General features: G+C 43.0%; 1 protein-coding gene across 19 annotated transcripts in view; it reads right to left on the reverse strand.

Annotated features, from left to right (window-relative positions):
* The window catches only part of LOC100380641 (E3 ubiquitin-protein ligase HUWE1), an 88,040-nt gene extending 63,860 nt beyond the window's left edge, over positions 1-24,180 (reverse strand). For 6 of the 19 annotated variants that reach the window (XM_082962210.1, XM_082962215.1, XM_082962214.1 and 3 more), the window contains exons 1-24: positions 23,797-24,179; positions 22,439-22,523; positions 17,853-17,903; positions 17,547-17,616; positions 17,327-17,425; positions 16,653-16,859; positions 14,820-14,972; positions 14,419-14,481; positions 13,912-13,989; positions 13,722-13,769; positions 13,356-13,524; positions 12,924-13,024; positions 12,376-12,526; positions 11,823-11,950; positions 11,302-11,442; positions 10,769-10,889; positions 7,324-7,431; positions 7,088-7,189; positions 6,600-6,680; positions 6,273-6,379; positions 5,372-5,564; positions 3,825-3,916; positions 2,742-2,962; positions 2,520-2,577 (exon numbers count right to left, since the gene is read on the reverse strand). In XM_082962210.1, coding sequence (XP_082818336.1) covers positions 2,520-2,577; positions 2,742-2,962; positions 3,825-3,916; positions 5,372-5,564; positions 6,273-6,379; positions 6,600-6,680; positions 7,088-7,189; positions 7,324-7,431; positions 10,769-10,889; positions 11,302-11,442; positions 11,823-11,950; positions 12,376-12,526; positions 12,924-13,024; positions 13,356-13,524; positions 13,722-13,769; positions 13,912-13,989; positions 14,419-14,481; positions 14,820-14,972; positions 16,653-16,859; positions 17,327-17,425; positions 17,547-17,591 — 2,466 coding nt within the window. In that variant the 5' untranslated portion in view covers positions 17,592-17,616; positions 17,853-17,903; positions 22,439-22,523; positions 23,797-24,179. Of the gene's footprint in view, positions 1-2,519; positions 2,578-2,741; positions 2,963-3,824; positions 3,917-5,371; positions 5,565-6,272; positions 6,380-6,599; positions 6,681-7,087; positions 7,190-7,323; positions 7,432-10,768; positions 10,890-11,301; positions 11,443-11,822; positions 11,951-12,375; positions 12,527-12,923; positions 13,025-13,355; positions 13,525-13,721; positions 13,770-13,911; positions 13,990-14,418; positions 14,482-14,819; positions 14,973-16,652; positions 16,860-17,326; positions 17,426-17,546; positions 17,617-17,852; positions 17,904-19,859; positions 20,220-20,392; positions 20,502-22,438; positions 22,524-23,796 lie in introns of those variants that run through there. The other 13 variants (XM_082962217.1, XM_082962208.1, XM_082962220.1 and 10 more) reach the window with 8 other exon arrangements.
* Between the last annotated feature and the right edge of the window lie 761 nt (positions 24,181-24,941).

The following is a 24,941-nucleotide window of genomic DNA, read 5'->3' on the forward strand; positions in this document are numbered from 1 at the left end:
TCCGTAACGTTATTTTGAAATCTGACAAAGTGGTTGCATAAAGGAGAAGATTATCTCTAATTCTTTAAATAATTGTTATACATTCTTTCAACGTTTATATGAGTTCTTCCGTAAATTAAATGTGCCTATTCACCGGGAGTTATGGGGAGAAAACATTTTCTGAACGTCACGCGCCAATGCAAAAATTGGATATAAATATAAACTTGATCGAACAAAAAATGTATGTATTGTCTAACATGATGTCCTAGGAGTGTTATCTGATGGACATTGTCAAAGGTTAGTGCTTAATTTTAGCTGTATATCTGGTTTTGTGATGGCTATCGTGCTTGGAATTTTTTTTTTTTTGCTGAGGTGCTATGCTAAAATAATCTAATGTTTTTCTTTCACCGTAAAGCCTTTTTGAAATCGGACAATGTGATAGGATTAACGAGTAGAGTATCTTTAAAATGCCGTATAATACTTGAATTTTAATTTTGAGATTATTTTGTTTTGAATATCGCGCCGTGCTCTCTCACTGGTTGTTGTCCAACCAATCCCGTTACCAGGATTGTATCCTCAAGAGGTTTTAAAGGGGTAAGGAATCAAATATAATTTTATTGCAGTAATATGAAACAAGCAGTAATATCTAACAAGACACATCTAAAAGTATAATAACGGAATTAAGAAATATTGAAATATTAGGACGAGCAATGTCGCAGTGGCATTGACTAGAATACAGTATATAGACATATGAAATGAGTAAAACAGTTTGTAAACATGAACCTTTTCACACGTACCAACAAACGGGTGTGATCGTTGTATAGTTCTATAGTGGTCCCTGTAGCATACGATCAAACCGGTGTTATTAAAACGCCTGATGAGAACGCTTACTTACAACATCCATTTTCGATTGACGCAACACTTCTTTCCACAGAAACATTTTGCACAAACACAGTCCTTACAAAGTTATGTCCAGAATGTGATCGGTTTATTTTTGGATGCAATGTTCAGACATTCACAGAAATGGCTACAGCGTAACACAATCTTCCAAACCGGAAAATGTAGTCTACATTTGTCCTCACGCTAACCGAGGAAAGATTGAGTATTTTGTATAACTCAAATATGACTCTCGGCTGACAGAAACTACAATATGAATTAGCTAATAGCCATTACTATTTATAATTAATCACATCACGGGTGAGCTCACCATTGATCGAAATAATTGAGTGAAACACGTTCTAGAAATGGAAAGTAATCCAACAATGGGTAGTTTTTGCGCGCCGGAATGTTTATTTTTTTTCGCATCAACCAAAGATAAGAGACAAGATGAGATTTGTCTGTTTATAGTATGCATGTTGAAGGGGGTGTGTCATCTACGATCATCCACTTCCGGAAGTTCACCCAAAAGAAGAGTGAACCCTTCCTTCACCTCATTATAACATCTTCGGTCTGACAGATTACGTGACACCCAGAATGCATTGTATAATGTCAACAAACATGGCGCCACACATAGCTGGCAAATAGTTTAGCTCATTATCATCAGTACAACCTTAAATTATTTTACACACATCGGTGCCCATTACAATAGATGCAACTATCGGAATGCATTATTGTCACAAGTACTTGAAAACATGAATAAAACTGTAAATACATTATGCTCCATATATACATACGCGCCTACAGTAGAAACATAATATACAGAAAATAAGGAACTTCCTATCAAAGTAACACACACACATATCCAAAGTTATCATTTGTAAGGAAAACAACAAGGAAGGCAAAGCGAGCGCCAGCAAGAAAATGTTCCAATTCTTGGAAGACTGCACAAATATATGCATACTTGATCTGCGCAAACATGAGTGAAGTGTGTTAGGCTCTCCTCAAAGACAGAAGTTTAGCCTACTCAGTAAAGTCTCAAACAAATTGTTTGCAACGCTGAAATCGGCTACTTCTATGTGAATTAATGAGGCGGCGGAACACACCTCAATTCAAACAGTTGTTAGAAAATAATTTGAAATTGACAAGTTGAAACATAGCCAAAAGATATCTGGCAGGCAGCGCGTGTTAACTGTCCCATTGTGTTATAATCACATTTTGCAACAGTGAGTGCATTCTAACATCACGTGCATAAAACGACTCACGCTGGGGCGACCATTAGATATTTGGAACTCACGTGTGAAAAGGTTAAAGTGACCAGTGATTCCATGTCTATGTACATAGGGCAGCAGCTTCTAAGGTGCAGAGTTCACTAACCAGGTGGTAGCCGTCTAGTGACTGAGTAAGCACGTCCCAAAAAGTGATAAAACGATAGTAGTAGTAGTAGTAGTAGTAGTAGAGTCTGCATACCGTTATACGCTCCCAGAAGTCATTATTTTGTACAAATGTTCCGATTAATTTGTAATAGAGAAATGTCATAATGTGATCTTGCCTGTCATCACTTCATTGACAATTTTAGGTGAGTAAAGGGACTTGATTTAAGTGTGCCTTATTGCAGGTATCATCACATAAAATAACCAGAGAACGTGCATCAACACACGTACCACATTCAGAATGTAATCCATCAGAGGAATCGGTATCCTCTCTTCAGTGCCAACAACCCTATAGGAAAAATGACAAAAACACTATTATCCCAACTCCCGATCAAAAATGTAACAAAATGTAAATACATAAAATGATTTATAAATAGATTATTTTTTTATATCAGGAGCAATAAATCCTGAATTGATCAGGAAGAATCACATCGCTGATTTGGAATGTCATACAGTTCAACTGGCACTGACTGTCTGTTGCTCTCTGGTTCCCCCTGCTGCTGGGTGAAGGTATGGAGCGCCTCCTCTTCCTCCTCATCTTCGCTGGAAGCCTCTTCGGCAGCGTGGGAGGAGCGGGCGGGGGGCGCGGTGACAGTGCCATCAGTCTTCTGGATAGAGGGCTTCTGACAGATGTACTCCGGGGCTCGGCCCAGGTTACATATCTCCTCCAGTAACTGGGAGAGGACAGTTGACCTTTTAGTCATTTAGCAGACGCTCTTATACAGAGCGACTCATTCATCTTAAGATAGATAGGATATCACAGCAAGTACATTTTTCCTCAATAAAGTAGCTCAGCAAAGTCGGTGCTGGCAAGATAAGACAAGTTCGAGTGCTGGTGAAAACAAAGCAAGGGTATTTGTTTTGAAGAGAAGACAAGTGTGTGTTAATTTACCATAGCGTAAAAACCCCTCCAGGGATAAACAATAAGTTGTTCCTGTTCAGATCACATGGCCCAGGTTACAGAAACAATCATGTTGTGCTAATTCACTATGCAGTTTACAAGGTTAATCTATATGATTAGGGTCCTAACACATGACCTGAACCAGTTGAACTCTGTGCCCTAGTTAAAAGCTACAACAAGACCTCAGTTTTTCCTGGTCAAGTCACATGCGGAGTCAAAACTAGAAGTCCAGACATGAACAATGGGATGGATGGGCATTTGAATGAGTGTCTGAGAACATCACTAAAATCATTTTGAGTAATTGAGTACTCACATGTTACCGTGAAACGGGTTTGAAGGCCAAAAAAGTTTGCAGTATGCTAAAGGTTGTTCCAATGACTGGTGGTTCTGATACACAACTTTAACATTGTCACTGCACTTGACATACTCCAAACAATAAACATCTTACAGTTGTAAATTGTGCCTGTGCTTATACATTTAACCTGCTAAAATAGTTATTTGTAAATTGAGTACTTGTATTTGATTATTAGTAATCAAATGCCAACCTGTACTGGAGAACTCACTCCTATCCCTGCTCAATGGTGCTGATCATTTCAGTTTTTCCAGGCCTCCTGTACATGTCATTGTAAACCCACCTTGATGATGGCAGTAGTGGCGTCAGTCTTCAGAGTGGGTTGGTGTCTCATCAGTTCATCCACAGCACTGCCCAGGTTGGACGCTGTATCTCCTGTACACACACAAACCAGCATGGTTACATAAAGACATCTGCATCAACAGTGTCGCCATACTACACTGAACAAAAATATAAAAGTGTCGGTCCCATGTTTCATGAACTGAAATAAAAGATCCCAGAAATGTCCCATAGGCACAAAAAGCTTGTTTCTCTCAAATGTTGTGCACAAATTTGTTTACATCCCTGTTAGTGAGCATTTCTCCTTTGCCAAGATAATCCATCCACCTGAACGGTGTGGAATATCAAGAAGCTGATTAGACAGCATGATCATTACACACGTGCACCTTGTGCTGGGGACAATAAAATGCCACTAAAATGTGCAGTTTTGTCACACAACACAATGTCACAGATGTCCCAATTTTGGAGGAAGCGTGCAATTGGCATGATGACTGCAGGAATGTCCCCCAGAGCTGTTGACAGAGAATTGAATGTTAATTTCTCTACCATAAGCCACATCCACCGTTTTTGAGAATTTGGCAGTACATACAACCGGCCTCACAACCGCAGACCACGTATATGGCGTTGTGTGTGCGAGCGTTATTTTGATGTCAACAAGTGCCGCGTGGTGGCCGTGAGGTTATGGTATGGGCAGGCATAAGATATGGATAACAAACACAATTGAAATTTACCAATGGCAATTTGAATGCACAGAGATACCGTGACAAGATCCCGAGGCCCATTGTGAGGCCCATTTTTGTTTAAAGTATCTTTGACCAACAAATGCATATCTGTATTCCCAGTCATGTGAAATCCATAGATAAGGGCCTAATGCATTTCTTTCAATTTACTGATTTCCTTATATGAACTGCTGCTCGGTAAAATCTTTGAAATTGTTGAATTTATATTTTTGTTCAGTTCTAAATAAACAGAGTACAAACTAACAGACAACTAGTTAAAGCTCAAACCAAGTTAATTCACCCACTGAGTCAAACAGCTGAAAAGACAAAGACATGTTCCCACCAGCACCAGTATTTATACACCCTTTAGGCTGAGTCTCCTCCTTTCTCTAAACACTACATCTTTGTTGCTAGGCAGGAAGATAAGTAATGTGGGTAATAAACGGTTCCTTCTCCCTTCACGTGACCTGACCACAGCCCCCATTCCTCATCCACACTTACCTGTGACCACAACTATGTGATTGTCTTTTTCCCTTAATTAGTAACTCTACAAGCCCCTGGCTCTTATCCGACCTCCATTACAATATACATTCCTCATACATGTAACCATTAACTTCTAGTGTAGCAGAAATTACAACCCAACATTATACATTCCTATAACAAACACCTATTTTTCAACAGAGTGAATTGTCCCCCAATATACTAGCTTCCTTTAAGTTAACACACCTCTCTTAAAGGTCTCTCTTGCCATACTAGATTGCAATAACTAACTAACACACACACACACACACACACACACACACACACACACACACACACACATCCAACTCACCCAGAGGGTCAGAGCTGCGGCGTCGTCTCATGGCAGGCAGGTAGTCAGGTGACAACAGCACTTTGAAGAGGCGTTCAAAGGGCTGGCATTGGACGAAGGAGTGCAGGCCTCGCGCATTCAGGCACAAGGCACTGAACACGTTAGGGAGAGAACCAAGCACCTCCCGGGTGGCCGGGACCTGCAGAGAGAGAGACTGTGAGAGAGAGAAAAGGGAGAAAGAGAGAAAAAGGGGAGGAAGAGAGAGAGCGAGTGAGAGACAGAGTGGCGAGGGTAGGGAACAACTGGGAGGAAGGGGACTGGGGAGGGAGGAAAGGAGGGTACGAAGGGTAGGGGGAAGGGAGGGTACGGGGAAGAGAGGGTGAGGGTACGAAGGGTAGGGGGAAGAGAGGGTGAGGGGAAGAGAGGGTGAGGGTAGGGCACAGGGAACCAAAACGTAAAGGCAATCAGGAGCAGGGGGAAAACAGAAGGAAAGAGTGAGGGAGGAAAGGAAGCGGTGAAACCAAGGAGGGAGAATGACTGTTTAATGCAATGCTGTGTGACAGAGAGGAGATGGAGGGCAAGATGAAGACTAGGCAGTGTAGGCTCTACATCCACTGGCTACGCCGGTGTTAATGTATGACCCTGCTGAAAAAGAAAACGGGACATTTAAACATGTCAAATGCGCAGGAGAGGACAAGAGGGAGATGAGAGGGTGAGCAGTGAGAGAAATGAGGGGGGGGGGGGGGGTCCACTGAGCGACTGAAGAGGGAGAGAAAAGATTGAGAAGAAAGAAAGAGTGACCCCGCATTGACACCAGCGACAAACTTTCCCTCGCGCTTATCAAAGCCAACCTGCATTGACGACTATGGAGTGGTCTGAATGCAGGGTGAGCTGAGAGGGGATGGAGTGCTGTGGGACTCACGTCTTTGATTAGCAGGGCATGCAGCATGACATCAGTCAAGCCGTTATCCTGCAGGGAGGAGAGCAGAGATGGCTCCTGGAACACAAACACTGTCACCACCTCCGTCGCTGTGGAAAAGGGAGGGAGGGAGGGAGGGAGGAGAGAGAGAGGGAGTGTGTTTAAAATCAGAGGACAAAAACTGCCTCTTATCAACATGGCATAATGTATGCTTTGATGGACTTCGCAGAACTGTCTCAATGATCAAGTGATATTAGTAAACATACTACACATTATAATACATGTCATATTAGATTCCTCTGAAGCATGTTGTGTGACTTGAGTACTCACCCAGTAGGAAAAGAGAAGGTCCATAGTACTCTGCATTACTGATGATGTGCTTGAGTGAGGTAGGCAAAGACCCGTCCATGACTGGAGAAGAGAGGCCGTACAGAGACCAGGAGGTTAGTCAGGCAACGTCCAGGGGGCATTCATACAATACATTTCCTATTATCCAGGGCGACTTCCAGTCAGTGCATGGGGCGGCAGGTAGCCAAGTGGTTAGAGCGTTGTACTAGTATCCGAAAGGTTGCAAGATCGAATCCCAGAGCTGACGAGGTAAAAATCTGTCGTTCTGCCCCTGAACAAGGCAGTTAACCCACTGTTCCTAGGCCATCATTGAAAATAAGAATTTGTTCTTAACTGACTTGCCTAGTTAAATAAAGGTAAAATAAAATAATAAAAAAAAGAAAATAGGACCAGTTTCCCTCAGATAGCTTAAGTCTAGCGTCTCTCCATTGATCATGCTTTTTAGAGTGTGGTTATCATAGCTCACTCACCGTGACGGATGCCATCAGAGAAGGCAGGGTCCTGGATGGCTTTCTTCAAGAAGTTCAGCATCGACTTCAGCAGAGCTGCTCTCTGGGGAATACACTGCAGGCCTGGAGGGAGAAAACATATGGGAGATGGAACACATAGGAGTGTGAGCGCCCGTGTGTGTGTGCTCGCTTGACTGAGCGTATGATAGTCTAAGCTGAGAATGTTTGTTTATGTGCGTTGCTATGTGAGTGTGTACCTGTGCGGGGCGTGCTGGCAGTGCTGCTCTGCGCTCGGTGTTCTGTCTCAGGTCTGGAGCCAGAGGACGTTGAGGGACCAGGGCTGCTCTCCATCCTCTCTTCTGACACTGTTAAGAGGACAGTTTTAGCAACCACAACACAAAACAGCCAAACCACACAGCCATAACACCCGAGGGGCCAGGGTTCCAGTCTGGAAGCATGGTTTCAACTGCTTCTACAGTTTTGCCTCGGTACTGCATAGGGATGTACATTGCGGTCAATTTTGCTGTCAACCAACTGACCCTCATTAACCGGTTACCAAACTCTAAAAAAATGTATAAACAGTAAAATGACGTGACCAACAGAAAATACTATCAGAGAACTGTATATGAGATTCTTATTTCTCCGCCCTAGCAATGGTAGTCTTCCCAAGGCTGTAAGGCAGGCAACATAGAAACACATCGGGCTTGTTTTGGACAGATTTTGGTCAGAATGAAAGCTCTCAGTTCACCTCTCCCTCTATGATACTAAGCATGCATAGAAAAATGTCCAGTCTTTCTTCAAGAGCTTAATGAAAACATGTAACAAGAGCAAGCCAATTGTCTTACAGTCAAAAAGCTAAAGCCTATTAGTGAACATGTCACTTCTGTAATGAAGCAGCTAAGTCAATCAAACAACGCAATTCCCTGGGAATTTTTATTTTATTTTTTCTAAACCTAATGCGAGCAGATGTGACAGAGGTGGACCAGGATTGGTTGCTAATATGACCAGGATTGGCTGCTAATATGACCAGGATTGGTTGCTAATATGACTAGGATTGTGCCCTGGGCTTCAGGACAGCGAAAGAAAGTTGATATGATAACCAACAGAACAGGAGAGAAATGCTGGTTGACCTGTGTCATTATTTGAAGTAAAGCTTTCAGATAATTCCTGCCTCAAGCTCACATTGCAAAGTGGTGGGTGATGCACTGATAGCCTGCCTACCGTTGACTATAGCCTATGTAGTCGAATGGCAAACGGGAGGCGCACTTTAATTACCAGTTGAGATTGCGAAATATTTAGAATTGTTATTGGTTGAGCAATGACAGGGCTTACAAATGCACGTTTCACTCCAGTGAGGAGTTACTCTGGCTCTGTCTGATAGGTGATAGGATATTCATGTATGCTGTGGGCGTGATAAGATGCATGACCATAATTCCACAAAATTATGCAAATGAACCTAGAGACCGATAAGCATGACTGGTCAAATCTACATCCTTATATTTAACTGACGCCCGGCCCAGAAAGACCATTTCCATAGACGGCCACAGAAAAGTCAGATAGTCATTTTTCTAAAAAGACACATTAGTCATCACCTTTGTGCACAAAATATCCATTAAATGACTCCAATAATTGTCGCTGAGGCCGATTTTTTTTCTTCTTATTCAACACTGACAGCCGAAGATATTAACATAAACTCAGCAAAAAAAGAAACATCCTCTCACTGTCAACTGTGAGATTTTCAGCAAACTTAACATGTGTAAATATTTGTATGAACATAAGATTCAACAACTGAGACATAAACTGAATAAGTTCCACAGACATGTGACTAACAGAAATGGAATAACATGTCCCTGAACAAAGGGGGGGGGGGGGGGTCAAAATCACAAGTAACAGTCAGTATCCGGTGTGGCCACCAGCTGCATTAAGTACTGCAGTGCATCTCCTCTTCATGGACTGCACCAGATTTGCCCGTTCTTGCTGTGAGATGTTACCCCACTCTTCCACCAAGGCACCTGCAAGTTCCCAGACATTTCTGGGGGAATGGCCCGAGCCCTCACACTCCGATCCAACAGGTCCCAGACGTGCTCAATGGGATTGAGATCTGGGCTCTTCGCTGGCCATGGAAGAACACTGATATTCCTGTCTTGCAGGAAATAACGAACAGAACGAGCAGTGTGGCTGGTGGCATTGTCATGCTGGAGGGTCATGTCAGGATGAGCCTGCAGTAAGGGTACCACATGAGGGAGGAGGTCTTCCCTGTAACGCACAGCGTTGAGATTGCCTGCAATGACAACAAGCTTAGTCCGATGATGCTGTGACACCGCCCAAGACCATGACGGACCCTCCACCTCCAAATCATTCCCACTCCAGAGTACAGGCCTCGGTGTAATGCTCACAGTCTGCTCCAGCGATGGTGGGTTTGTGCCCATAGGCGACGTTGTTTCCGGTGATGTCTGGTGAGGACCTGTCTTACAACAGGCCTACAAGCCCTCAGTGCAGTCTCTTTCAGCCTATTGCAGACAGTCTGAGCACTGATGGAGGGATTGTGCGTTCCTGGTCTAACTCAGGCAGTTGTTGTTGCCATCCTGTACCTGTCCCGCAGGTGTGATGTTTGGATGTACCGATCCTGTACAGGTGTTGTTACACGTGGTCTGCCACTGCGAGGATGATCAGCTGTCCGTCCTGTCACCCTCTAGCGCTGTCTTAGGCGTCTCACAGTACGGACATTGCAATTTATTGCCCTGGCCACATCTGCAGTCCTCATGCCGCATGCCCAATGCACGTTCACACAGATAAGCAGGGACACTGGGCATCTTTCTTTTGGTGTTTTTCAGAGTCAGTAGAAAGGCCTCTTTAGTGTCCTAAGTTTTCATAACTGTGACCTTAATTGCCTACCGTCTGTAAGCTGTTAGTGTCTTCACGACCGTTCCACAGGTGCATGTTCATTAATTGTTTATGGTTCATTGAACAAGCATGGGAAACAGTGTTTAAACCCTTTACAATGAAGATCTGTGAAGTTATTTGGATTTTTACAAATTATCTTTGAAAGACAGGGTCCTGAAAAAGGGACGTTTCTTTTGTTGTTGAGTTTATATTCATCCAGTGTCTGCCATGTTTTTGGATGACGTCATCACTGCTCCCTGTGCGCATGTCATGTTGGTCCATATAAACCAGATTTAAACACGATAGAGTCCATGAATCAGCATTCCGCGAACCTGAGTAGATTACCTTGAAAACAACAGTCGGACATCTTGGTCTGCAGTTCATTTTATCTCTCAAGTATAACACCACCACACCCAGCCACAATGCCATAAGACCACAGCCATACCACTACAACACAACAGCCAACACTGGATCTATATTATCACCCATAACAAAGGCAAGGAAAACATGGAGGCCATTTAACTTCTTACATTCTAGTTTTGGGAATTGATTAGTTTGTTAGTAATGACCATAACACAACACGTAGCTAGCTAACTATTATAGAACAATCACTGGACAGTACCTCCACATACAGTTTAACCCTCAACAAATGTCAATAAAATGGATCTATATTGACTGACCAAAACATGGTAACATTTTTAGACTAACACCTTATAACCATGTTGATCAATTCATATGGTCTCTTCAACTAAATGTAGGCCTATAGCCCAATGTATGGAAGAGCTGATTGACAACAATAGAAAATAAAAAGGAGCCTACAGCTTTCTGACTGGCCATCCACGTCCGTGTCCATGTCCTCAGATTCCACGGTAGAGTTGGGTCTCTGGATCTTTGGCTTGATGACAAAAGGACACTCTTTTCTCGACAGGTCCACCTCATGCTGCACAGAGAGACAGAGAGAGTGAAAGAGTGGGAGGGAGAGAGGGAGAGAGGGAGAGAGGGAAAGAGGGAAAGAAAGATGAGGGAGAGAGAGAGAGGGAAAGAGTACAGGACTTTGGCACACGGTTGTTCCAGCAGAGACTCTGAGCAGAGTACAGAGCCCCTAGAGAGCTGCGTCAGATCCCAGGCAGTTAGGTGCGTCGTCACCCACTCAGGTTATTTATGCAACACATTTATTATTTACCAGGTGGGTCACAAAGGCCCCCAAAAGCAACTTCCAAGCCCTCTGGCAGCAACATGTCAATTTAAACTAATAAAAGCGTTTTGGCTCGGGGAAACATATAGGCACAGGAGCCTGCCCTGAATCTAGAATGCTAGGTGTGTTAGGGGTATACATGTGTACAGGACCCTACCTCCAGCCTGCTGATGAAGATGGTAAGGCCGGTATGTGACTGGAAGGCTGCCATGTCCAGGTTGGTGATAAGGTCCACCACTCGAACTGCACGCGTGACAAACGTGATCTGGTCCTGCTCGTCCCCCAGGAACTTGATCACCTACAGAGGAAGGGAGTAAGGGAGGGGAGAGGGAGCTGAGACTGTGCGCATACAAACACTATGGACCAGACTCCCAGATCAAGCCTATTCTTGTCTTAGAAAACAATTAAGCTCCTCTACATGGAGCCTTTTAGTGCAGAAGGGGGCTTAATTGGCGTACCTATGGGGACCATAAGCAGGAAGGATATATTTAGGTCTGTTCAGCATTTATGCAGAGCAAGTGAGTATGCTGGACATAAACAGACTCTGTGGGCGATCAACAGATCTTCAAATTGTCACACACCTGCGCAGCATACGTACATAGTGAAACCAGGCCAGCTCAGCAGAATAAAAAAAGGGTGAGTAGAAGCCAGGTCAGAGGTGACAGTGTGTTTCTTTACCTTGAGCAGGGCTTCCATCATCCCACAGGAGACCAGGGCCTCCCCCCCAGCGTCGTAGCTGGCCAGGTGGTAGAGGAAGGAGAACAAAGCAGTGGCAAACTGGTGCGGGTACGGCTCCATCAGAGGGTCTGAGGAGAAACGCCCACCGCAGGTTAGAGGCACAGTCAGTTCAACGGTCACTTCAATCAATTATTTTTGTTGCAGGCCTTTCGGTGCAGTTACCCATTTGTTTAGGCAGCCTTGCTTCCTAGAGCTGGGTCCATCAACCTCTACTGGATTCTACTCAGTCGCACAGACAGGCATAGTGACGGGAGACCAAAATACCCATCTTGTCTTGAAGAATAGTTTTTAAGAGTGTCTTTTCAGAGCTTTAGTACAACAGTCATATCCGACCATAACACCAACTCTGAAGATGTGTTACTCCATTGTTTGCACCTATCTAACTAAGTGGCTCTGGATAAGAGCGTCTGATAAATGGCTAAAATGTAAAGGCTTGTGTTCTCATTGGACTGGCATCAAAACCAGTCCAAGTTCAAATCGATAGACCACTCACCGATCATGGCCTGTATGCAGTTGCGCACCAGCACAGGCAGGAAGCCGTGGTAGGAGGCTGTGCCGGTGCAGTCGATGATGTTGGACAGCTTGGGTGTCCTCTCCAGGTGCACTATGGATGTTAAGGTGCGTAAAGACGCTGCCTTTATGTCCTGAGGAAAGAGACAGGGTATTCATGAAACTAAAGAACTGCATAGAGGATTACATATAGGTCAAAAGGTATGTTTTCCTGGACTTTCAAGATATCATTATTTCCAGGACTGTCCATGACTGTGGAAACTCTTTAGGGACATATACAATGCTAAGACAATCATGATTGTATTGTCATGCAATTCCAAAAACATTGGACAAAATCTGACCACATTGCAATCATTAGCTACATTAACTACAATCCAGTGACATCTGATACTGGTCAATAATATGACATGATTGCAATTTCACACCTACTATTGGTATGTGACACAGACTCACCAACCCATTAGGGGCAGAGGACAGCAGGATAGACAGAGGGGAAAGGAGAGGGGGAAAGGAGAAAAAGTCATTTCTTACCACAAGCTGTCTGTCTGTAATCTGTAGCACATCTACCAGCTCCTCTATCAAGCCGTTGTAGAGAATACTGTTGGCCGACTCCTGGAGTGCATTGGAGTACACTGCGGAGGGAAAGAACCCCACAATTCAAATAGTTACCACGCAAACTCATTTCAAAGAGTGATCGACATGTAATGAATTGACTGTATTGATCCCCAGAGGGGAAATTGGATTTGATGCATCAGACAGACAATACGGACACACAGGTAAACATCACAGAGACATAAGCACTGATGACCACCTGAACATAGAACTTGGAGGTGGTTGTAGAAAACCACCATGTCATTGGCGGTGAATGACAGTCTGAGTCTGGAAAAGCTCTACATAAATCCAACAATTATAACCTCTTTTGAACTATATTGAGGCAGCACACACTCCTTCCCTCCCTCTTACCCAGTATAGAGATGGCGTGGAGCCTGGCCTGCACGGCCTGTAGTCTCTTCTTGTGGTTGGAGAAGCCATGGGCCAGTCTGATGTGTGTGAACAGCAGGGTCTGCTTGTCTTTAGGGATGTTATACATCACCGTCAGTGACTCCATGATCTCACTGGGACTCTCAGAGATCTGGAAGAACAACATAGAATATCAGGAATATGTGAATTTGGCCTGGGGGATAGGTTGGTTTCTTTAATATGAATGTAGGATCAATGGAAGAAAAGCAGCGAAGTCCTAAACAACTTAAAAAGGTAAATTGACTTTTGTTCAGTATTCGGTAAAATTCATTAAATGCTCTGAGAAAATAGACAACATTTGTCCCTTACCTTGTCGAGCTGTTCGATGTGAATGTAGTGTAATGTGTTACTGCTGGTCTGTCGGGCAGAGAGAAAGTTCACAAATGGTCAATAAATCCACTCATAACAAGACATGACTTACTAAAGACCAGGGACATGCATTAGTCGCACACTAATATTTGTTTTCTGGCACAGTACAAGGAAATGTGTCAGTCTTTACCTTCCTCTCCACTTTGACCTCAGGGCCAGGTTCAGCATAGAACTCAAAGTGCAGTGTGGTGGCACTGGGAGGGTACTTCTGCTCAGGTCACCACAACAGGGATGGGGATGCCAAGAGAAGAGATGTGGAAAGAGAGGGGAGAGAGGCCAAGAGAAGAGATGTGGAAAGAGAGGGGAGAGAGGCCAAGAGAAGAGATGTGGAAGGAGAGGGGAGAGAGGCCAAGAGAAGAGATGTGGAAAGAGAGGGGAGAGAGGCCAAGAGAAGAGATGTGGAAAGAGAGGGGAGAGAGGCCAAGAGAAGAGATGTGGAAAGAGGGGGAAAGAGACGGGTGAGGGATGCAAACAGAGGATAGGTGAGTCGTGGGGGCGGGGGGTTGATAGAAACGAACATCATCAGTATCATTTGACAGTAATAATGGGAAATGTAATCATTACAAAGAAAATGAGCTGATTGTCTGGAGACAGCAAGCCTTTATAGATTGTGACAATGATAAAGGTTCAGACTCACCGTCATAGGCAGGTCCCTGCAGCACTCGGCCAGACCAAAGCCATTCTCCTTTCCTCCCCAACTCTACAGGGATAACGTCACACATCAGACCACCTATCCAAATCACTTCATTACCTAGGCTAAACATCAAGGCAAATACATTAACAGACAATCATTTTTACTCTACTGCTCTATACAGTTGGCCAGTTGGTTTTGAAATACAACACCAAGTGCTAACATCAAAATAAGCTGTTGCTTGCATGTTGAAAACCAGTAAGACTGAAAGCCAAAAACAAACGGCTATGTCACTCATTATCAAAGTTAAGTCGGTTTAACATGGACATGCAGAAAAAAAGCATCAACAAGCATGTCTTCATCAGGATATCTGATAACATGTTCTCATTCTGCCACCTGTACGGTACCTCAGCCAGATGTTGGAGGCGTGCCAGCAGAGGGGTCCTCTTGTCAGAGCCCAGTCTAGTGATGTAGTTGGAGCGTTTACTGAACACGTACAGGAGGTTCAGCACAGACAGCACCACCTGCATGTCACATGACGCTAACAGGGTGGTCAAGTGCTGTGAGGAGAGAAAGTGAAAGACTGATTGGCTCATTCCACCTATGTTTGTGACAGGTGCATCACCCAGAGAGAAAGAAACTGTTTATTAATTTAACCTTTACTCAGGACACATTATGGCAATGCGTTTCCTGGATTATCTTACAAAGGCACCAGAACTGTCCATTTAAACCAAGAGATCAAACTATTTTAGGTAGGTGGGTCCCAACAGAGCTAAGCAGGGAGGCCCACTTCACCCACACAACAGAAGAGGAAACCACATCATTGTGAACAAATGGGTTGTGTCAGAAGGGAGAAAATGTTTAAAGGAAGTGAAAAGGGGAGGCAGCCTGAACATGAACTTGTCCAATAAGTGGTCCACAGTTTAATATTCAGTATGCCCTACTAAACCATCAGATCCTCCTCTCCACCCTCTCCGAGTTGGGCATCTCCGGCGCGGCCCACGCTTGGATTGCGTCCTACCTGACAGGTCGCTCCTACCAGGTGGCGTGGCGAGAATCTGTCTCCGCACCATGCGCTCTCACCACTGGTGTCCCCCAGGGCTCTGTTCTAGGCCCTCTCCTATTCTCGCTATACACCAAGTCACTTGGCTCTGTCATATCCTCACATGGTCTCTCCTATCATTGCTATGCAGACGACACACAATTAATCTTCTCCTTTCCCCCTTCTGATAACCAGGCGGCGAATCGCATCTCTGCATGTCTGTCAGACATATCAGTGTGGATGACGGATCACCACCTCAAGCTGAACCTCGGCAAGACGGAGCTGCTCTTCCTCCCGGGGAAGGACTGCCCGTTCCATGATCTCGCCATCACGGTTGACAACTCGTGTCCTCCTCCCAGAGTGCTAAGAACCTTGGCGTGATCCTGGACAACACCCTGTCGTTCTCCGCTAACATCAAGGCGGTGACCCAATCCTGTAGGTTCATGCTCTACAACATTCGCAGAGTACGACCCTGCCTCACACAGGAAGCGGCGCAGGTCCTAATCCAAGCACTTGTCATTTCCCGTCTGGATTACTGCAACTCGCTGTTGGCTGGGCTCCCTGCCTGTGCCATTAAACCCCTACAACTCATCCAGAACGCCGCAGCCCGTCTGGTGTTCAACCTTCCCAAGTTCTCTCACGTCACCCCGCTCCTCCGCTCTCTCCACTGGCTTCCAGTTGAAGCTCGCATCCGCTACAAGACCATGGTGATTGCCTACGGAGCTGTGAGGGGAACGGCACCTCCGTACCTTCAGGCTCTGATCAGGCCCAACACCCAAACAAGGGCACTGCGTTCATCCACCTCTGGCCTGCTGGCCCCCCTACCTCTGAGGAAGCACAGTTCCCGCTCAGCCCAGTCAAAACTGTTCGCTGCTCTGGCACCCCAATGGTGGAACAAGCTCCCTCACAACGCCAGGACAGCGGAGTCAATCACCACCTTCCGGAGACACCTGAAACCCCACCTCTTTAAGGAATACCTAGGATAGGATAAAGTAATCCTTCTAACCCCCCCCCCCCCCTTAAAAGATTTAGATGCACTATTGTAAAGTGGTTGTTCCACTGGATATCATAAGGTGAATGCACCAATTTGTAAGTCGCTCTGGATAAGAGCGTCTGCTAAATGACTTAAATGTAATGTAATGTAAATGTAAACATGACCCTGGTTATTGTGTCAACTGGAGAGTGGTCCTACTCCTACCTCTATAGAGCTGTAGAGGTGCCTGGAGAAGCTGTACTCGATGAGCAGGGCAGTGAAGTTGAGCACGGCCAGCAGCAGGGCTTTGAGCTGCCCGTTGTCCGGCCGGTCACACACCAGCAGCCAGGACATGTTCTCCACCGTCTGACCCGCGTCACACAGGATCCCATCGAAACGGTCCAGCAGGTCCACCCAGTGGTACAGCTCACACTGAAAAGGAGAGGGGCAGGTGAGGACTCAAGAAATAACTTTAGATAGAGCTAACATTCTGCTGATTGAGCATCAACACCTGGGCCACGTTCAGCAGACAAACGTTGTGGAACTTTATAGATAGAAAGGTCATGAATATAGCTGTTACATGTCAGAGGATGGTTTGTTCTACAGCCCAGGTGAACGAGAATATGTCCCTGGTGACGCCAATTCAGGGTCATGTCAGTACAATACAGTGCTTGTTTCCCAGACCCAGATTAAGCCTGGTCCTGGACTAAAACGCATAATATTACATCGAGGAGGAAGATTAAAACGGTTCAGAGAAACCTGAAACATTTCTATACATTTACCTGATCAGGTAAAGTACTGCCTATGAATGAAATTGTGATCTAATACAAAGAATGAACGTCACCCAGAAGTTTGACATTAACAAATACATTTGCAAAGTGCCTCTCCCTCCTGCTCACCTTGCCAATATTCCAGGTCTTGATGTGCTGCAGCTCCAACAGCAGTTGCTCGTCGCGGCATCCCTTAAGCTTCTCTATGAGCGTTCTGCAGTCCGCAGGCTGTGAGGAAGAGAGAGCAAGAGAGGAGGGAGAGAGGAGGGGGAGACTGTAAAGGACGGAGAGTGCAGGCCCGGGTCCAACACGAACTACAGACAGAGACAACATTGAGATGCATACTCACAGCTTCAGTGGGGGTTTTCTTTAACTTGCTTCTGTCAACCTTCATTGTCAATATCTTCTATCTGATGCTCCTGTTGGAATGTAGAACATAATAGATTAACATGCAGTCTGTAGAAAAGCAATGCATGTGTGTTTCCATGGAAATTGTGCTGTTGTGTACAGTTGCATATTTAGGCCTTACATCTAGTCTAGCAACAACAAATGAGAAGCTAAATAGTAGACGGTAAGTTTAATTGATTTCAGACTGAAATGGAGCTTATGCAATGGGTATTTTTGAGAAGATAAACAATATACAAGTGTCACTTACAGTTAAGTAATTTGGCAATACCAACTTAACAGCATGTTTCATTCACAATGCCTAAAACAAGAGAAAGACAGTCATTCACATTATAAAGACAAAGGCAATATGAAAGACTAAAAATTATTTTCTCCTGTGTCAAGGCACTAACTTCCCTACAAGCCTGTCAACACTTGTAAGAGGGAGAGAATTGCTGGAAGTTTAAAATACACTTGTCTAACCATAACTTACACATTTAGACATTAGGCCCTAATCAAAAAAACATTCCTCCCATTAAAAATGGCTGTCTCTTGTCCAACCAGGGGTCATGTTAATGCAGAATTCTGCGTTTGTCCATGACGAAAAAAGATCATGCATAAGAAATATCTTGCTGCATTTTGTAAACGCATATCTATAAGGCTTCTTATTGTAATTTCTGCTCTGCATCAGACTAATTTGACACTTCAGTTGCACTTCAATCGGATGAGATCTATCAGCAGACAGCTGATGTCTGGCTACTTTTCTGTGGTGCTTTTCTTGGTGTTGCCTACTTTTCTCAAGTGAAATGCAAGATTAATTTTAAGCAAAACATTAGGAAATGTAGCTGGCTGCATTATTTTTATGATAAACAGAAACATGGCAATTTTTCATTGTAAGCTCATTTACTTGTGTGGCTGCTAGCCAAATAGCGTTGCACTTCTGTTGTCATCTGATGAAAATTAAGCTATTTTATGCCGAATGTGTTGCAATAATGTATTTTCTGTTAAGGAAAATTATAGTTGCACGCCCCTGATCACTCCATTGAAGTAAAAAAAAAATATATATATATATATATATATATATATATATATATATATATATATATATATATATATATATATATATATATATATATAAATAAAAACACAGGTGAAATGGTTTAAAATGGTGATTTTTTTGGATGGTACGCGTTTGAAAATGTATTTTTCTGAACTCTAACGCGAACCCTGCCAACACAGACAGACAGAACAACCAAGGAGGGCCTAGCTAGGAAAATCTATTTGCTCAGTGGTGCAGACTCCAATCATTACCCTATACAATTAGGTAACAGTCAGTAGTCTGGACACAGCTTCTGAGCAAGACAGCCAAGTGTGGGTTCAAAAGTATAGGCCTAAGGACAGTTGCGCATCCACACAGTTCCAATCAATACAATGTTGAGAAACATGGCACATTTCCACCAGTATATCTCTGAACAACATACTATCAAACATGGGTCATTTTCACATTATCTCTCTAAGGCTTGGTTCACTACAAACCCCAGACAAATCAGAAAGACTATTGTTGCCAGCTACCCTCAACCTGTTTGCAATTAACTGGATTCGGGGGCTTTGCTCAGCTGGTTCCAAGCATTTGAAAACCTTGCTGATACATTCTCTTGATGAAGAAGCTAACTAGTATAGTAGCTATATTAATCTACATTACAACATAACTGAATAGCTGAATGATTCCCGCACAGAACTAGTAAAAAATATCACACGTTACCAGTTTAATGTCTCTAACCTGTCAAGGCAAGTGCTTTAAAAGCATTCAAACGTTTGCATTTAAACTACAATGAATGTTGACCAATAGACCGTAGAATCTGAGAACGTCGCAATTGGCTAACTAGCTAAGTTACTACATTTTTTAACAAGGTGAGTATGGCCAACTAACGTTAGCTATCTAGCTAACATTAACGTTCTCTACATACCGCGGTCATACTCAACGTAACAAATGTGCTAGCTAGCAACCTAGTCTAACACCAGACAAGCATGTTGCTATCCAAAACAAAGCTGACGTTATCAAATAAAGCATACACGAAAACAGCATCAACCAAATGGTAGTTAGGCAACTGTTAGCTAGCTAACATTACTGTAGCTAGGCAGCTACTGCGGTAAGGAAATTATTAGCTAGTTAGCTAAAAAAAAACGGGAGAGTTCACTAGCTAACGCGGCTAACTGGCTAATGGAGAAAAAAGGCGGTTAGTTAGCTAAACTGTAATCATAAATATGTATTGTTTACCTCATCGAAAGAACATGAGTAAATTCGCGTTAAGCCAAAATGTCCGGGTAGGAGGTTAGTTAGCAGCTAGTTAGATAGCTGGGTGACAGTGGGTGAACTGGCTAACGAGCTACTTCAATCAATATTGCTTTTGAGGATGTCAACACACATCTAATACTCGAGGCAATATCAAATAAGACGTATCTAACGAAATGTGTGGTAAACTAGCTAGCAAATTAACATGCTATGCTAAGCCTAGCCTATTAATGACAAGTTGAGAGATTCAACCGCCGCTACCGCGAGTATTTTCCCCATTCCTCAAACGGTTTAACACGCCGTTAAATCTAGCGCCCGGCTGCAGTAGGCCTCACAAGAAGCCCGTACTCTCCTGTCCTGCATCCTTACCAATACACAAATACACAAACCGTACACACAACTCACTAGCTGGCAACAGTCACACCCGACCAGGCGTGAACGAATCAGTCGTTTATGTTTTACCATAGCTCCTCGAAAAATATTATGCTTGAAGTGGATAAAAAGACGCACTCACTTACCGCGCTGGCTAGCCGGTTGGTTAGCTAGCCGAAACGTATAATAACCAGCTGAATCATTCCCTCATACGGACCTAACGTGACAGCGAGTTGGTGGTGTATTTCAGTTTTAGTTAATCAAATTTGCGTAGCTAGTTAGTACCGGTGATAGGAGATGGGCGTTCATTTCTCCATCCCTCTAAAACATGTTCATATTTTGTGTATGAATGTCTGCTGCAAGTTTCTGTACAAAAGTTAAATACAAATATCTCAATATTTTCCATTGTAACTGCATAAACGTTTAGGATTTGAATTCCTGTGTGTTACTCAGTATAAAAAAATACTTTGGGGTGGAGATTTTTTTCTTCCCACATCAAGTATTACTGTCTGAAAATAGTAACTATCAAAACACCCCCTATTGCCTTTTATAGAGCACTGACACACATTTCATTAAGCCCCTATCCAGCAACCACAAAATCTCAGCAACCAAATTGTGCCTATATTGTCTTTATCATAAGAGTTCTATCTATATATCTTCTATTAACACAAGTCACCATCCATCCCCACTGTAACTAGGGTAATATTATCCTCTGAATAAGCTGAAGGTACCAACGTAGTCAGAACCCGTCTCCACTATCGTTTAGCAAGCAGCACTTCATAAATGTAAAACATCAGCGGATGAGCAAACATACTTTTGGCATTTTGACAGGAAATCCTGTCAGTCTATGTATACATCTCCAATCTAGTGAAATGTATTAGCTGAACGCAATTAACTGTTGGGTTCTCTTATATTTGCCAAAGCAATTGCAGCATTAAGGTGAGGCCAGACTGGCCCATTAATTTAATCTGTATCTGTGATTTCAAATGCTTTCACAATGGGAGCCGCAGCTGAGATGATCGGTCCATATCCTTACAATTTCAGTGGTTTCCTCTATATGCATTCTTGGCCAATTATTAGTATTGGCCAAGAATGTATTGCCCCCCCCCCCTTCAGCCAATTAGTAAAGAGGGCATTTTATATATCACACACGGACCAAAATACATTCATTCTAATATTGTCCATTCTCCATGTACAGTCTGGCCTCAACCATAGGGCGTTTTCACACATAATTCTGAGCTATAGGTTAAATCAGAGTTAGACTATTTGTTACATTGTATTTTCCCCCCACAATTTGGTCGGGTTGGCTTCACATTGCCAAATGTCAAACAAACAAAATCATGTGTTTATGCTAGTAATTTGTTTACTTTACACAAAATGCTCACGTTAAATCCATTTATGATTATCATGAAATTAAGCATCACTTGCATCCCAATCTTCATATTAATTTGGCCTTCCAATAATAACAGGAAATAGCATAATAGCTGCTCTAACTGAGGTGAAATGGCTATATTCAGTAGCCCATTTCCCCGGGATATGAAATTATGATGATGTATGCATTTCATCAAATGATCGCAGTCAAACAACCAATAATATAGCTCGCCTCTGGTTCTTTTCCTGTGTTTGGTACAGACTGCCTTCTCACCTGGCGCGAACCGCATCACGGTACAAATGGAATTGGACTGAGACCACCCTTTTTGAGAGAACCATGGTGCGTTGTTTAGTGCGCTTCGGAGCGCAGATAGTTTCGACTGGTGTGAACACTAACCAAGCTAAAAGGGGTAAATTAACTCCAAACCAATTTTGTGTGAAAGCCTCCTTAGAGCCCTGCAGCAAGAAGGATAACCACACTGTGACAGGAGGATGTCAAAGGCAAACAATGGTCTCTTGAAGACAGTGGAATACATAAAAGCAAATCACTGGAAGAATCTCGATCTGCCGCTGTTTGTCTGACATCAATTAGACTGCATTGCTATTCAAATGGCTTTCTGATGGTCAAAATGCTTTTAGCTACAATTCAAAGTCAGATGAAACATGTAAGTATACAATATTCTCAAGTTCATCCCCTAGTTATTTTAGTTAGATAAATAGCATAATAAAATGATGGCAGAAGAACGACAACTTTGTTAGAAGAGATTAATACTTATAGTAAATTATAGTAGTTTACAATACTACCAGTAGTTGGTACATACCAGAAATTGCTTTGGTTCACTAGTGCCACCATCATTTCCTCCTCCTTAGCATAGTTTTGTCTGGTCTCATAAACAATCTGAAAGCCTAAAAACAAGCACATCTATTGAGCAAAATGTTGTTGTTTTTTTGACAGCTGGGCTCCTGTGGGGACATTCCAAACTTATAGATGAACAAAAAACAACTAAGACAATGGTTGGCCTACCTATTCAAATGAAGCTGAAGGGTATGAGGGAACTGTCATAGATTGGGCGGCAGGTAGCCTAGTGGTTAGAGCATGGGGCCGAAAGGTTGCTTGATCGAATCCCCAAGCTGTAACCGAAAGGTTGCTAGATCGAATCCCCAAGCTGACAAGGTAAAAATCTTTATTTCTGCCCCTCAACAAGGCAATTAAACCACTGTTCTTAGGCCATCACTGTAAATAAGTGACTTGCCTAGTTAAATGAAGGTTAAAAAAACAAAATGTAAAAGCAAATGGAATATTGTACGGCAGTTTGTGATATTGGATGAAATCTTAATCTAAAGCTCATGAGAAATTTAAAAAAGACTGGGCTTATTAATAATCAGATATGAACTACTCAAATGTTACTGACTATTCACACAATGTCAACAATATATAATTTTATTTAAAATCCAATGGGCTGATCTGACCTAAATCAACCTCTACTTACTAGTAATAACTGAATGTGTGCTGGCTGTTCTGTTCCGTTCTGAATACCATTTCTAGGATCTCCTCGTAAAACAAACGACCTGTCAATCAAAATACCGGCATAATGTGATGTCCAGCCCTAACTAGCCTAGTAACTCGCTAGCCTCTTTACATTGGTGTCGGTTTTCTGCTAAACTTTCATCCGCAATCTCGACTAGCAGTAGTAGTTAGTCGTAACGGGATATCTGATTCTCTGCCGCTGAGGTTCGTGTTTACATGGTTAATCGACTAACTCATTGTAAATCTCAAAGCAAAGGGCATCTGCCTCTTGCAAAATGCCTTTACCCTACACAAACTGCAGCTAGGTTAGCTAGCTTTTCATAAAACACGCAAGTTGCAGTGTGTTTGTAGCGCGTGTATAGCGCACCACAAAGACAGAGTTTATTTAAATTATCTTTGCCACAATGGTTTTTCACTCAGTGGGACCAAAGACAGAAAACTCTGGTGGAACTATGTATGCATGGTCCATGGCTAAATTAATAATGGCGGTTCACACAGCAGAATGTCCGTATTTTAGCCTAAAACAACGCGCATTTCAGACCCCTGCTTAGCACTATCAAACCAATATGAACCGTTTTTAAAGACTCCTAATTTAAAAAATGCATCATACTAGAGCCCAATGTTAACGAAGATATGCATATAGTTACTTACCTTAGATGCGTGTAAATTTCACTTCTCCATCTTGCACTAGCGAGCTGGGTAGGTTTGAATCTCGCGAGAACAACTGCGCTCCCTACGTAAGCTAGGGGCTTTCTGGCGAGTGTCTTGCAGGAGAGAACGACTACCCCTCATGTCATTGAAGCCACGGTAGTTCACGATCGACCGCGGTACTGTAGGCATTGTTAGCGGCAAACAGGATCCCCGATATAGTGAATGGAAAATGGCAAACTTCGTGTAAAGAACAACATGTTTAGAAGACAATCATGGTACCAATAGTTGCTTCTAATACACCAGATGTATATCCTTCAACCGATTATTTAAAAATCACACACAGAAGTAAGGATAATTTAGTTGCTAATGGCAGCATGCAGTACCCCAGTCGACCTTCAATTTGAGTTAGACAAGGAGAGGTGGCAGCACTGAGCTAGCCTGCAACGTCACTTCCCGGAGTAGCTCAAACTGCGCATGTTCTTCTTCAGTGGGGTTTAACCGCGGTTGGCATCCAATATGTTGCATTACTGCCCCCAACTGAACGATAGTATATAGAGCCATTACACTTTGTGATACAACATGGGAAAAGGGAACCGTAAAATATATATATATATATTTTTAATTTATATATATTTTTCATTACCTAACTAAATAAAAATACCCTTTTCCAGTACACGACACACTGACGTTACGCATAGATGCGCGCGACTCTTGGCGGCAGTAAGAAAGCCATCACCATCTGCACTCATTCAACAAAGGCTAGGTTTACATTTTTATTATTTCTAAACAAAATAACTTTTTGTAGTTCTCATATTCTTACAATGATGTATTGATTCTTGCTTGAACAGTCCCTAAGATTATATTTGGTTGTGATCTATTCAAAATAACTATTTTGATGGAGCAGTTGTTAGCTAGAATACTAACGATCATTGATATTGGCAGTAGCAAAAGCTAGCCAAAGAGCCATCTTACTGGTTGAAGTTTAAGTGTTTTTAAGTGTAATGCAGTTGATTTGCGATGATGACACAAACATTTCAGAGGCTTAAAATCAAATTATAATTCAAAATTAGTGGGAAATGCACTCATAAGCAACATGTAAATAGAGGCTTTTTTTGCTGCCGTTCTATAAGAACTCCCTTTGTTCT

This window comes from Salmo salar, chromosome 15 (genome assembly GCF_965601325.2).
Source record: "Salmo salar chromosome 15, fSalSal1, whole genome shotgun sequence".
NCBI lineage: Eukaryota > Metazoa > Chordata > Actinopteri > Salmoniformes > Salmonidae > Salmo > Salmo salar.